Source organism: Cetorhinus maximus, chromosome 15 (assembly GCF_964194155.1).
Source record: "Cetorhinus maximus chromosome 15, sCetMax3.hap1.1, whole genome shotgun sequence".
NCBI lineage: Eukaryota > Metazoa > Chordata > Chondrichthyes > Lamniformes > Cetorhinidae > Cetorhinus > Cetorhinus maximus.
Genome location: NC_135893.1, coordinates 59,958,782 through 59,974,251, shown reverse-complemented (window position 1 = coordinate 59,974,251; position 15,470 = coordinate 59,958,782). Strand labels below are relative to the sequence as shown.

The following is a 15,470-nucleotide window of genomic DNA, read 5'->3' as shown; positions in this document are numbered from 1 at the left end:
GAAAGAGGAGAAGCACCAAAATGTAGCACTTGGAAACGTAAGTTAAAAGCACCATGAGCAGAAAAGGGAGAGTTCCTGTTCATTTATGTTTGGTTTATATGTCTGCTGGTGTGGACGTCAACACCAGTAATGGTAATGCTATTATGCTTTCAATGTGACAATAACATTAAATCTGCTTTGGTTCTGATGGCCTGAGTATGCTTCACCTTTTTTCTTCTCTGGTGCAGGGCACGCCAGTATGTAATGCTGGACGTGAGTGCCTCGGTACTTTATTGCACAGGCACTGAGTGCTTTTTGGGTTCAAATGAAAGGATCATTTCAGATGTCCAGGATGGAGGTGGCAGCCCTGGCATGAGGCAATAGCCTAGTTGAAGGAGCGTTGGATCAAGGCATCCCTGCCTCCCTTGATGTTACCAAGGTCTGCCTCCACGCCCTCAGTGTTCTCCTCACTGTTCTCCTCTTCTGACTCACCACTGGATTCATCATTTGTGGCCTGTGCATCTGCGTCAAGATCCTCTTCCTCTAGTGGGTTCCCCCTTGCCAGTGCCAGATTGTGGAGGGTGCAGCATGCAACCACTATCAGTGACAACTGCTCTAGGGGGTATTGTAGTGCACCCCCTGAATGGTCCAGGCATTGGAAGCGCATCTTGAGAAGACCTATGGTCCTCTTTACCACCACCCTTGTGGAGGCATGACTCATATTGTAATGTTGCTCTGCCTCTGTTCTTGGATGGCAGAGAGGCATCATGAGTCACTGCTTCAACGGATAGCCCTTGCCACCCAGTAGCCATCCATCCAGTCGGGCTGGAGCACGGAAGAGCCTCAGCACCTGGGAGTGTCTCAGGATGTAAGGGTCATGGGAGCTGCCAGAGTACCTTGCACAGACTTGCAGAATATGCATCCTGTGGTCACATACTATCTGCATGTTCATGAAGTGAAATCCCTTCCTGTGAACGAAGGCACCTGGCTGACCCACTGGCGCCTTGATGGCCACATGTGTGCAGTCGATTGTATTCTGAACGTGCTGGAACCCAGCAATTGCTGCAAAGCCTCTGGCTTGCTCAGCCTGGCTGGCCTCGTCCGTATGGTAAAAAATAAAGGTCAGTACCCACCTGAACAGAGCTTCTGTCACCAGCTTGACGCAACTATGGGCAGCTGATTGGGAGACTCCACACAGGTTCCCTACTGACCCCTGGAAAGAGCCGGAGGCATAGAAGTTGGCAACCGTGACCTTCAGAGCCACTGGCATGGGGTGTCCACCCACACAGTCTGAGCTGATCTCAGGTACAATCATCTGGCAAATGGAGGTCACGGTCTCCCTTGAGAGGCGGAGCCTCCTTTGGCCTTGCACCTTGGATTTATTACGGTAGTTACATCACCACCTATAACCCTGGCAGCAGGGAAGTGGCGTTTTCTGTGGCCCTTTCGCCTTGGACTTCCTGCTGGCCTTGTGCCCCTTGTACCTGCGCCTCTCCTTCCACAGGTCCCTCCCCTGGAAGCTGCATTGGGACACCTGGCCTCCTCTTCCTTCTGCCCCTCTCTTCCTCCTCAGAAGAGGTGCTACCAGCGGAGACCACAATCCCCATTACCAGAGTAACAGAAGGTTGTTTGATAACTGGAAGGGTTCGCATGGTCTGAATCCTCCGAGGACATTTCAAACGCCAATAAGTCTTGAAATGAAGCCTGGAAATGCTAAGAATGAAGCCCCAAACAGAGATGAAGCTCTGTACCAATAAGCAACCAACAGCAAACTACCTCCAAAACTCCTCACTGCTCACACTGGCAATGCTGCTGACCCTTTTTATCCCGCCCTTGGATGAAGTTTTTGAAATTGTCGGCTGCCTGTCTGCCCATTTTGCCCATGCAACGAGTGCATAATTGCATAGGCAACGTAAAATCTAGCTTAATTGCCTTTTTAATTGCTTTAACTGGCCTCATAATTGATGGCGGGCGCAGCTCTAACTCCAGTTCACATCCGCCGAGTGAAATATTGCGTGAGTGCGCGATGACATTGGGACACTCACCTGATGTCATCGCGTGCTATTTTACGCTTGAGTGTGTAGGGCGTGTGCCCGCATGCTGAGCAAAAAATTCTGCCCTTTATCTACAAAATTAAAATATATCTAATGCCCATGGAATCCATTTTCTTGTTCAGATTCTGATTTGACTCTGTCCTGGAGTCTCTCAGTGCCCCAGGTGCTAACAGCAAGGAATTTTACAATTTTGTCCACTGGCCTTGGACTGAGTCCCACAGCTGTTTCAAGATCTGAACTCCATCCAGCAATTAAACATGTAGGCGAAATAAGGGCAGAGACTTATTAAACATCTAAAAAAACGAGATAAAAATCATATACTCCATTAAGGTTCATATTGCAGTCAGTGCTGTTATATTACACACGCAGTTAAGCCCCAGATGATGAGAATCATTTAAGATTAATTACCTTCCCATCAATTGGGTTGTAGAGGTTTGCGGCTGTGCCTCCAGGTTCCAGAAGCATTTGGGGGTGGCTTGTCCCTACTGTTGCTGTGCCTCTGGGTGCTGCTTTTCAAACTGCAATGCTAGAAAATCATTTGTGCCATTCTCCCACCCAATGCTGCTTTGAGAGAAGGGGAAGAGATATACAGACAGACAAGTTACCTGACTCTGGCAGTGCATGACAGCACATTTGCCAGCTTTGTTTTGTGCCTCGAGTACCTCCGACCTGTGGTGTAGGGCTCTCCCCTCCTCCTCCTCTATCATCTGCTGCAGAGCTGCCTCCCTTTCCTCAGCCATGCCACTTTCTGCTGCGACTTTGCAATCTTCTCTTGCGTGTTTTCACAGCTCAAGGGAGTCAAGAACAACAGTAGAGATGCCTAATGGCCGTGCGGGACTTTATGAATCTGGCCATGCAGGCTGAGTCCCACAGCTAATTACGGGTGTTCTAAGAACAGAGAAAAATATAGATCAAATCCAGTAACAAAAAAAAAATTTTCTAATGGCAGTTATGCAGCACTGTCCCAAAATTTCAAACTCTCAAAAGATTCTCTCTCTATGGGAAGGAATTTCCCCTTGTTGGGCAGGAGGTTCCGGGAGCGGCTGCGCAACGGTCCGCCACCTGCGATCAGGCCCTGACCGCGATCTCACACTGGTTGGCCAATTAACAGCCAGCCAGCGTGAAACACGTGCAGATAACCTCAGTGTTGCTGTGGTGGGGGTGGGAGGAGCGCGCAAGCTGAAGTGTGCGCATGCACGTGGATGTGCTCAGTGAAAGCTCCCTGAAGACACAAAGCTGCCTCAGGGAGCTCAAGATTTTTAACCTGAAAAATAAAGAATTCAAAAATAAGGAAATCATGTCCCCACATATGGCTCTGTCACATGAACAGGGACATATGGAAAATGAGTTTTAAAAATTTTAATTTTTTAAATTTACTTTACGAGACCTCATCCCATCCGTGCATGAGGTTTCATTAAAAATGCAAAGGCTGCCTGACCTATTCCCCCGCCCGCCAACTGAACGGTTGGACGGGCAGCGAAAAATTCAATTTAATTAATTGATTAAAGGCCTTAATAGGCCTCAATTGTTGGCTGGCACACCGCCACCTCTCGCGCGTGCCGAGTGAAATATCGTGAGAGTATGCAATGACATCATGACACTCGCCCAACGTCACTGCACACTATTTTACTCCCAATTGGTTCGACTGCATGCCCGCCTGCAGGATGAAAAATCCTGCCCTATATTTCTCTACAAATTTATGTAAAGTAAATAAAAATGAGTTTCTTAACTGCCCAGCAATACATGCCTTCAGGGATTATTGATTGCTGAAATTTTTCCCTCTCTGAGCAGACACCATATGGATGGCTTCTTGTAGGCTGCAGATTTGAACTGGCCACCCCTGCTGAGTGCCATTCACAACGACCAATTAGATTTCAGCTTTGCTGAGGTCTGGGCAATCAGCATGAAGCAGGGGCGGGATCTTCGATTTTGAGATTTGGGGGCGGGGTCAGGAATGGGTGCCAAAATCTCCGTGAGCCAATGAGGTTCCTCCAATTGGAAACCACTTCCTGTATGGTTCCAGTGTGCGAAGAGGAGGCCTTATTGTCAGCGCCATATTGCTTCACAGTGATCACATTGAATAAAATCAAATGCTGAACTTCTTGGTGGGCCCTGGCTTCCCTCATGTCTCCGCCACTTGCTGGCTCTTCCCTGCTTGGCCCCACCTCTTGCCCTCTTCTCCCTGGCTCTCCATGCATTGCCCCGCTTGCCACTTTCAGGCCGGCTCCCACCCCCAATACTTCTCCAGGTTCCACCACCCCTTCTCCTGCAATCCCTGTGTCCCTGCCGCTTCTCTCCACAGTTCTCGCTGCGCACATTGGCGTGCAACCCGCGTTCGGGCGCCCCTAGACCTCAGGCCTCCGATCAATTGCACCACCAAGTGAATGAGTGTGCGAGGATGAGTCAATGAGGCTGAGTGAGGCCGATTGGGTGTGAGAGTGAATGAGTGAGTGTGTGAGGCTGAGCAGGTGTGAGTGTGAGTGCGACTGAGGGTTGGGTGAGTGAATGGGGTGAGAGTGAGGATGTGTGTGAGGGAGAGAGAGTGGGTGAGGGTGCCCAGGTGCAGTAGGCCCATTAAGGGGACTTCACTAGAGTGATGGGGGTTCCGCCACCTCCAGCTCTTCCACTCCGCCACCACCTCCTCTTCTTCCTCGCCGCCACCTGCACTACCCCCTCTTCCTCTCCACTATATCCTCCACCTCCTCTTCTCCATCAATCTTGTCCTGACTCTCCCTATTGACCAGCTTTCAGTAACATTAGGCAGCAGTGTCGGTCACTGGCTGGTTGCTTCCCAAAGCCAACTAGCCTGTGTCCCCAGTCCTATTCCCATAGTCGTGAAGCTGATAATTGTTCAGCTGCCAAAAACTCACATTTAAAAAATGTATAGAGACACATTGGAGTCCCAGCGTGGCACTGTCGGGGCACAGGGCATGATCGACTTCAGCTAATCCTCAGTTCAAGCTCCCTTCCAACTGGGCGATGCCTAAAGTCGGCTGACAAAATCAGGGGCGAAATGCTTTCTGGTTGCTCTGGTTGACCCCAGGTACATGCAGGTTATTCTGGTTAGGATGTGACCTGGTTAAAGCTGTTTTTTTCCCTTCCTTTATATATGAAAAGCAAAGCAGCCTACATCTATAAAGGCAAATGATGCATTTACACAGGAGCGTCCAACCAGTAATGTAAACCTGGTTGTCTCTTGCCTGAGTAGCTGGTCTGTTCAAAGTGGAGTGGATGTTTAATAAAAACACAAGGTAGCTATTGCCTCTGTGTGACTCAGCAGATGAGCTGTACTTCACATTCTCCAGTTACAAGACAGTTATTAAAGTTCCTGTTGGAACTTGACCTAAGACCTTTTGTTCCATGGCTGCCGCTCCTAAGGAGATCGATATTGAATAAACCATAATATGAGTGAGTACAACACACATTCCTCCATCTCTCAGCCATTTAGGCAGTTTCCTACAGAGAGAAAGGTTGTAATTAAGATAGAGCAAGCTACCAAGGGCTTAGTTTCACAGAGGGGCGTATTGCTCCTCCCCCCAAAAGTCAGATGTCAGCCTACAAAATGGGACTCACAAATAAAGCCCACCCTGAAGCAATAATGCTCTGCGGGCGGCTAAACAGGCTGAGAGTGACACTTCTGCACCATCTGATTGGCCAGCAGCTCTAGCAGTCCCAGCACCACCAGAACTGAGTAGTGGACACTGCTGGGAGCACAAGCACCTCCACAAAGAAGAGAAGATGGATTTTGGGCCTTTTCGGGCAGGGAGGGATTGAGCAGACCAGGGAGAGAAGGGTGGGGGGAGGGACAAATTTGGGGTAACATCTTAGAGGGTTGCCCCCGATGTGCAAAGGGCACCCCCTGAATGCTGTGTCCCCACTTTCTTCCTTTACAAAAAGTTTTTCAAAAGCAGGTTCCTCATTCCTGCCTGCATGCCAACCATTTTATGGCATGGGCATCATGAATATGGGTCACCTGGCTTGGCATCAAGCTCAATTACCCACCAGTTATTTATTTAAAAATGGTGAGTGGGCTGTCAGTTTCTGCACCTGCCCACCCACCGTTTTATGGGGATCAGTTAGGGGTAGGTGGGAAGGCAATGGCCTTGCTACTCCTCTTATTTTACGTGTCCCCACTTGCTGGAAACATGCATAGTCGGGGGCTGTAAAATCCAGTCCCATGTCAGATCTCATCTGGTTCAAGCTTACTAAGCAGCAGTAAGCAACCACACACTGTAAATCCTCCTGTCTTCTGAACCTAAAATATCAACTGAAAGAATCAGCAGTCATTAGGAAAGTTGGGGAGAAAATGTAAAAACAACATTCCACACCCAGGTGTTGTTCTTTGTTGTAACCCTGTCTTTTCGATTTTTAGACCAAACCTCCGATAGCCTCTTGCTGCTGATTTTCTCACCTCCTTTATTACAATTTATTTGGTACTCATCACATATTTTCTCCCCATCCTTTGTCTTAATTGACCTGAAATTATGGGCAACAGAAATCAGATTAGATATAGCACCAGAAAATGCTTGAAAAGCATGGCATACTCAACAACAATAATATACAGGAAATAAACAGGCTAATGTCTTGGATAGGAGACTTTCTCCACTATCCTTTCAATTCTCATTCAGATACTGTTGCACTTCCTGTGTATTTCCAGCATGTTCATAGATGAAACATATTGGCCAGACATTCCCCAGACACAGTTGCTCACCTGGACTATATCTGCTCCTTGGTGTTACTTTGTTTGGAGCTTTGTCTGAGTTCTGAGTCTGAATTTATACACCCTCAGTCTGAGATTAGGGTTATCACTCTACCTGAGATTGGGTTTGTTTCTCTATTTGAGGTTGTGTTTATTACTCTCTCTATTTGAGTTTGGGTTTAATTCAACCTCTGCTAAAGTTGGATTTGTTGCTCTCTATTTGAGGTTAGGTTTGTTAATCTTGATTAGGGGTTGGGTTTGTTATGCTATGTAGTACACACAAGATGAGAAAAGGCGATCAGACAAATATGCACTGCCCCGCTTCTTGTTGGACTCATCCTGTGTTCTTACTCTCCCCATCTATAGAGGCAACAGATACATGGACCTAGAATCAAAGAATCATATACCACAGGAAGCCATTTAGCCCATTGTGTCTGTGCTGGTTCTTTGAAAGAGCTATCCAATTTCTCTTTTTCAAGTATATATCAAATTCCCTGTTGAATTTGCTGCAGGGAATATATCCAATTGCAGCTAATTCAGGATACTTCTATCAAAAAAATCCTTTCTCGAGCAAGTCCAAGGCAAACTCCAATCCATTGGTTATTACCCAAATTCTTACCTTCCATCTGGCATGATCTCCAGTAGGTTACCAAGAATATGTCTAACACCTTCTCGCAGGATTGCAAGGAATGAGTCCACCCAATCATCTACAAGTTGCTATTTCACAGGTTGATCTCTATAGATAAACCTTCATAAAACCCAACTTAATTTTCTGCTTTCCTAATTAAACTGGTGGCTCATGTTTTACAAAGCATTAGTCCATCTGCTTGTTACTTAAGCCCTTAAACCCCTTAGACTCCTTTTAAGTCTGCCTCTCCAACAAATGCAAACCTGAAGCACAAAGTTTATTTCAATGCCCTTAGACCAGGCATAATTTTGTTGCACATAGATGAAGTCTCACCTGCAAAACTTCATTTAACTCTATTATTGTCACCCTAGTTTTAAAATGAACAGTCTGGGCAATGCAGTCCAAGACCCTGATGGCTTTGGTTTTAATACCATCATATGGTCTACCTTTTATTTGGACTCAGAGTCTGGAATCTCCAGCAATTAAAGACTAATCTCCAGGACTCTGCTGTGAACAATGCTTGAGAGGAAAAAAACACAGGGGCATTAAAAATTGTGCATTAAAAAAAAATTTTTGAACATTTTTGTTTACTAGTACTAAAAATATTGGACATGTGGGAGAAAAGGCTATTCACCCGACATTCAGGAATCATCGGACAATGAAGAGTTAATTTGCTTGTGAATTGGCGTAGGAAGCTTGTAAAGATAGACCAATGGTAAGAATGTGGGGACAGAGCAGTTGGAGGTCAGAGGTCATGTGAGGACACCTCCAGGAATATGTCCAGCTAGAGTTGGCAACCTTATCAGAGATTGAAATTGGGCTTATTACTTTCCTTGTATTTAAGGTTTGATTTATTACACTGAGTTTGGGATTGTTCTTTTTTAGATTGAGTTTGCTTTCTTTAAATTAGAATTTACATTTGTTATTCTTTCTGAGATTGGCTTTGTTACGCTATATATATTTGGGTTTGTTATTACTGAGTTTGTTCCTCTTTCTTTGTGATTCATTATGGTACTCTTAGTTTGAGAATAGTTGACTGTCCATGTTTGAGGTTGGGTTTAGAGTTGACTTGCTGAATTCCAGCGTATGTGATAAAAGGCAGATTGTTTTATGGTAATGAGGTAATGGGATCCTGTCTGCCTCTCCCAGATTTGGTAATTAAAGTGATTTATGTTAAGGGAAGAATGTATCACTGCTCATTTTAAAAAGAAAAATATACCTTGGAGCTCAGCCAGAAAAGCAATTTATGGAGGAATTCAAGAGGCCTTGTGAATCATCAGCTCCTGTTATCTGACAGCACAGATCTGGGTCTCTATAGTAATTTGAAGGAATACTGAGAGCTCTATTCAAGGCATGGGTAATATTCTCAGAGGCTTGATTCACATTGTGACTACAAAACCAGACTTGCACTCATGTTCCTTGCTCCTGCTGTGCACTTTTGAGAAATCATTGACGTACTTCACACCCCTCAATACAAGACCCTCTGTAATATACCCTACACCCCTCACTGTAACACTGCCAATTTACTATGACTTGTAAACCCGGGTGTATATGATTTTTATTTGCAGGAGGTCCTGGGGATGTTGGGGATCCGTATATGCGCCTTACCCCTGGAGAGCGACAAGCAGGAGATGGTACCTCCCTCCCTGAGACACCCAACCTGAGAAAGGTGAGTGCTCATATTTCAATGTATTTTCAGCTACTCTTCCCGTGATGCATTTCCCATATTACACAGCCTCATCCCAGTGAAATATTCCCATAAGTTGTGCCCCCTCCTGACCAGCTGCACCCCAGCCTGTGTTAACACCATCTGTCACACATCTCCCATAATTCACCTCTGCTTATCACTTAACCCCCTCTATTGTTTATCCTCCCCTAAAGCACAACCCTATATCACACTCCTCATTATTTCTATTTCTTAGTCCTTCTTTCATTCACTCTTCCCTATCTATTATCCCCACCCCCTTTTACTCACTTTCCTTATCATTTACTTTCCCTGTTCTATCATTCACCATCTCCATCAACCATTCAGGCCTCCGTGGCACTCATCCTTCTATTTCTTGCCCCTGCCTGTTGTAATCCTGATAGAAGCTTTAAACCTCAGTACAAACTAATTTTGACAGTAACTCAGTGCCTTAGTCAGTTTTAACATTTTGCGCTGATGGTTAAAATCTGATCAGAGGCCAGGGTTTCATCAAATGTCTCAGGCCCTGACCTTTGACCTTGTTGACCCCATCCTCCTCCAAATCCTCTCTAATCGTTGACAGATTATCACTTGTAATGGTTTCTCTTCCCACTCCCACATTGTTGCCTCTTGTGCCTCTCAGGGATCTGTGCTTGGCCCCCTCCTATTTCTCATCAACATGCTGCCCCTCAGCAACATAATTTAAAAGCACAGCATCAGTTTTCACATGTACGAGAATGACACCCAGCTCAATCTCCCCACCATCTCTCTCGACTCCTGCATTGTTGCTAAGTTATCAGGCAGCTTATCCGACATCTGGCGCTGGATGAGCAGAAATTTCCTCCATTTAATTATTTGGAAGAGCGAAGCCAATGTTTTCGGTCCCTGCTCCAAACTCCATTCCCCTGGCTGCCGACTCCATCCCTCTCCCTGGCAACAGTCTGAAATTAAACCAGTCTGTTCACAACCTTGGTGGTGTTATATTTGACCCTGCAGTGAGCTTCCGATGACATATTCACACCACCACCAAGTCTGCCTATTTCCACCTCCATAACACTGCCCATTTTTGCCCATGTCTTAGGTAATTTGCTGTCACTTAAACCCTCATTTGTGCCTTTGTTATCTCTAGACTTGGCTATTCCAATGCAATCCTGCCTGGTGTCCCACATTCTATACTCTGTAAACTTGAGGCCATCCAAAACTCTGCTGCCCTTGTCTTAACTTACACCAAGTTCCTTTCACAAGTTACTCCTGTGCTTACTGACCTACATTGGCTCATGGTCAAGCAACATCATGATTTAAAAATTTTCATTCTTGTTTTCAAATCCCTCCATGTCCTCACCCCTCCCTATCTCTGTAATCTCCATCAGCCCCACAACCCTCTGAGATATTTGTGTTCATCTAATTCTAGCCTCTTGTGTCTCTCCGATTTTAATCACTCCAAAATTTGTGGCTGTGCCTTCATTGTTTAGGTTCAGTACTCTGAAATTCCCTCCCTACACTTCACCTATCTACTCAACCACTTTCTTCCGTTGAAACATTCCTTAAAACCTACTTCTTGGACCAAACTTTTGGCCATATAATCTAATGTCGCCTATGTGGCTTGGTATCATTTTTGTTTTATAATGCTCCTGGGAAGCAACTTGGTAGGTTTTATTATGTTAAAGGCACTATATAAAAATAAGTTGTTATTGTTATTGTTGTCTTCTCTCTCTATGATGCTGACTGGAGTGGGACTTTGTTCTCAGATATCTCCTGTCTATGCTGAAATAGAAACCCGCGGAGGGTCTGGCTACTCAGGGAAACTGATGAAACCACCTCTGCCCAGAACATCTCCAATACCGGAACAACTGAGCCATTCAGGTAGAGTGGCACAACCTCTAGCCTATGTGTGTTTTTCATTCATACCCTCTAGCAGGCTGCTCTGCGCAGTGATTCTCAATCAGGAACTGGCCCAACCATTGTTACTTTAATTGAGCAACTTAAGGAGCCAAGGCCATATCTGTACAGTGGACCAGAATCCACATCATCAGTAACTGCACACACACACAGGTACTTCTGCCATTACACCTTTAACCTCTGCCTCACCTGATTCCCCACCCTGACTTTGCTTAGTGAGCAGAGTATTCCACACAGATCTGTGGTTCCCTCCACTGTGCCACCTGTGATCAGAAACAGTCGGTGCATACCTGGCCTGTATGATTCTCTGTACTGGCTCTCTTACCTTTAGAACCATTGGGTGGCAGTAAGGACACCTCATTTCCTTGTATAGCAAACTACAGCACTGCAGAAGAAAATAGCAGAAGTCAGAGGGGTTTTAACAGGATGAACATTGGCTACTGTACCTGAAGGCATTGCTGCAGGATCACACCTAAAGAACTCGCATTCTTACTGCACCTTTCACCACCTCAGGACATTTCAAAATGCCTATAGCCAATTAAGTACTTTTTGAAGTGTAGACACTGTTCTAATGTAGGGAAATGGGTCAGCTCCCTCCCTAGCCTCGGGTACTGAGGTCAGTTGTAGTTTCTCACCACCAGTTGCTGTTCTGTTCTCACCTTAAAATAGTACAGCACAGTAGGAAACCATTTAGCCCATTGAGTCTGCAGGGGTGTGGAATGGTCTTGACTGCTGAAACGTGTCTGGCACAAATGGTGTCAGCACTAAAGAGGTGCCTGCATATTTCTGTTTGCTTAAAGTAGATCTGTAAAAAAAGAATTTTTGAAATAATTACTTTTGTTTATGTTGCAGGTAGCAAAAAGCTGGGGATGTCTCTGTCATGGCAGACAGAGCCTCTTCCCATGCACCCCTGTCGTTGTCATGCCCCCAGTGATCCCTCCCCAACTAATTCAGACCCACACCCCTACGTCAGCCTAGATGGCAGCCCTAGCCCCTCGCCACAGAACATGGAGATCATGAACAGTCCTCCGAACCGCCGTAAGAAGCTCTTCACCTTCTCCCGGCCTCCTCGCAGTCGTGATACAGACCGGTTCCTGGACGCCCTGAGTGAGCAGCTGGGACAGAAAGTGACCATCATGGATGAGTTCATGAACCCAGAGAATGATTATGAAGAAGTAAGTCTTCAAACTTAATAGAGCTCTTGACAATTAGTAGCACTCAGATTCATAGTAAAAGCTGATTCACATTCAAAAGGGAATCAGACAAGTTCCTTAGTGTTAAATATTTAAAAGGTAGGTGGGGCTCTGGGTCATTGGGAGAGTGAAGGTCATTGAAGAGAGTATCACCAGGAGAGGGAGGATATTGGATGTTTGGGGAGGGTTCATTGGGAAGAGGAGGATCACTGGGGGAGACCATGAGGAGAATGGAGGTGATGGTTTACAGCAGTCACACCATACCAGATGGGTCAGGCTTGATGGACCAGCTGGACCTTTTCCTGTTCACTTTTGAATGTTTGTAAGATTTTTAATTGATTTCAAATAGAATTAGATAAAGATTAGGCACCCTGACCCGAATTACAGACAGGAATCTCACCAAGGAGCTGAGAAAACAGAGATTCTAAGAATGTGCAAAAGGCTAGAATCTAATTGCAGGGTTGGAATGGTTAATAGGTAGAATAACAGATAACCAGGAATAAGGTAGAGGCTCAAATCTAAATGAATGGTTTCTGTATAAATTAAAGAGAAGATCTGAGAAGGTTATATACATGGGAAGGAGGTGTGAGGATGGGGTTTTGTTGATGGGAAGGAGGTGTGAGGATGGGGCTTTTCTTTGAGGGGGTGGGACAGGTAGAGCTGGATAGAGGGCCAGTGATAGGTGGAGGCAAAGAAGAGATTGCCAAAGATATCATAGACAAAAGGACAAAGGGGTGTTGACGATGGTGATATTAGCTAAGGAATGTGCTAATGGTGACATTAAGGATAGAAAGCAGGACAAGCAAGTGGTAGATGGCCCTAGTGGGGGTGGGGTGGGGAAGAAGGGTTCGAAATAGGCTAAAAGGTGGAGATAAAACAATGGATGGAAATAAATGTAAAAATAATAGAAATAGGTGGGAAAAAAATATATAAAAAATATATACATATATTAAAAAAATTATAAATTATTGGAAAAAGGGGGATTGGAAAGGGGGTGGGGATGGAGGAAAGAGTTCATGATCTGAAGTTGTTGAACTCAATGTTAAGTCCGGAAGGCTGTAAAGGGCCTAGTGGGAAGATGAGGTGCTGTTCCTCCAGTTTGCGTTGAGCTTCACTGGAACATTGCAGCAGGCCAAGGACGGACATGTGGGCATGAAAGCAGGGTAGTGTGTTGAAATGGCAAGCAACAGGGAGGTCTGAGTCATGCTTACGGACAGAGTGAAGGTGTTCCGCAAAGCAGTCACCCAGTCTGTGTTTGGTCTCTACAATGTAGAGGAAACCGCATTGGGAGCAGCGAATGCAGTAGACTAAATTGAGGGAAGTGCAAGTGAAGTGCTGCTTCACTTGAAAGGAGTGTTTGGGTCCTTGGACGGTAAGGAGCGGGGAAGTAAAGGGGCAGGTGTTGCACCTTCTGCGGTTGCAATGGAAGGTGCCATGGGAGGAGGTTGAGGTGTAGGGGGTGATGGAGGAGTGGACCAGGATGTCCCGGAGGCAGCGGTCCCTATGGAATGCCGACGGGGGGGATGAAGGGAAGATGTGTTTGGTGGTGGCATCATGCTGGAGTTGGTGGAAATGGTGGAGGATGATCCTTTGAATGCGGAGGCTGGTGGGGTGATAAGGGACAAGGGGGACCCTATCATGGTTTTGGGAGGGAGAGGGAGGTGTGAGGGTGGATGCACAGGAGATGGGCCAGACACGGTTGAGGGCCCTGTCAACCACCATGGGTGGAAAACCTCGGTTAAGGAAGAAGGAAGACATGTCAGAGGAATTGTTTTGGAAAGTGGAATCATCGGAACAGATGTGACAGAGACGAAGGAACTGAGAGAATGGGATGGAGCCCTTACAGGAAGCGGGGTGTGAGGAGCTGTAGTCGAGGTAGCTGTGGGAGTTGGTAGGCTTGTAATGAATATTGGTAGACAGTCTATCACCAGAAATTGAGACAGAGAGGTCAAGGAAGGGAAGGGAAGTGTCAGTGATGAACCATGTGAAAATGATGGAGGGGTGGAAATTGGAAGCAAAATTAATTTGCTCTTTTTTCAAAGATGACCTTTCCAGAGGATCAGGGAATCTATGGCACAAATGACCCAAGCAGCCCCAGTGAGTATGTCAGCAGCAGCGATGATGGAAGTTCTTTAACATATTCTTCATGTTCAGATCCTATCCCACCTCCTCCTCAAAGTCCCCCTCCCCCTCCACCCATACAGTTCAATGACCCAAAACCTGTGACCTTAATCTCAGAGTTGAAAAGGGTTATCCCACCTCCACCCCCACCTCCATTACCTCCACCTCCCTCTTACTCCTCCAGCCAGCATCAGTCTATTCCCCTCCCACCCCCTCCTCCCCCTCCTCCTTTACCAGGCTCATCTGGCCCTCCTCCACTGCACCGTGGGTTTCACCGCAGAAGCGAATCCAGTCATATGAGCGTGAAGAGACTGCGATGGGAGCAAGTGGAGAACTCCGAAGGGACCATTTGGGGTCAGGTACGTGAAGCAGTTCCTTTAGTGCTTCTGCAGCTATCCCCTGCCAACCTACCAAGTTTAACCCTTCAAGCACCGATGTGACAGGGAGAGGATGAACTCTGACTATGATTGGGCATGGTGGAGACAAAATGGGGAGGGATTTCTGACTTAAGGAAGGGTGAGAAGGTTGGGGTAATGACCTGGGGCAAGTGGGGAAATAACCGGGGAAGGGAGATCTTTACGATTGATCTATTAGTGACATATATATTCAGTGGCTCAAATATCAGTGACTCCAGCTCTAGTATTCAGCCCAGTCCATGCACTCAGTGGGTCCAACACTCAGCTCCAGTATTCAGCCTGCAAGGTTAGAGATTCAAATACTGAATCCACATGATCAGTGTTTCCTGTACTCAGCTCATGAATCAAAGTGTGGTGGGTGCTGACACACTGGGCTGGATTTTCATGTCTCCATCCATGTCAGAATGGAGGCTTTAGAAATGGTGCTTTGGAGCCAAGTCTGGGATTCCTGCACCATTCCCTCTTCCAGCAATTTTTGCCACAGCGGGATAAGGGTGCGGGCCACCACGTGCAGCACTCCTGACCTTGCCAGTTCCAGTGCGGGGTGGGCATTTCAGACCCCTGGCAATTTTGATGTAGTCAGGCTGACTTTTGAGGGAAATGTGGTTCATGACTCCTCAGAGGAGTCTTGAACTTGGGGGAGCCCTAATCTGGAGTTGGGACAAAAAAATCAGGCATTCAACATTTCTTTGGACAGAAATTTCCCTCTTTTTTGATACCACACAGGGCTAAATGCTCAGCCAAGCATTCGTAATGAGGTCACCTGGCAGTTGTATCAATAGAAGCTGAAGAGATGG

General features: G+C 46.3%; 1 protein-coding gene across 1 annotated transcript in view; it reads left to right on the top strand.

Annotated features, from left to right (window-relative positions):
- grid2ipb (glutamate receptor, ionotropic, delta 2 (Grid2) interacting protein, b) overlaps positions 1–15,470 on the top strand; it is a 115,725-nt gene that overhangs the window by 68,195 nt on the left and 32,060 nt on the right. Inside the window, exons 10-15 of the mRNA XM_078557645.1 lie at positions 8,920–9,029; positions 10,793–10,907; positions 10,991–11,048; positions 11,160–11,212; positions 11,793–12,118; positions 14,179–14,616. Of these exons, the coding sequence (XP_078413771.1) occupies positions 8,920–9,029; positions 10,793–10,907; positions 10,991–11,048; positions 11,160–11,212; positions 11,793–12,118; positions 14,179–14,616 (1,100 nt within the window). The remainder of the gene's footprint in view (positions 1–8,919; positions 9,030–10,792; positions 10,908–10,990; positions 11,049–11,159; positions 11,213–11,792; positions 12,119–14,178; positions 14,617–15,470) is intronic.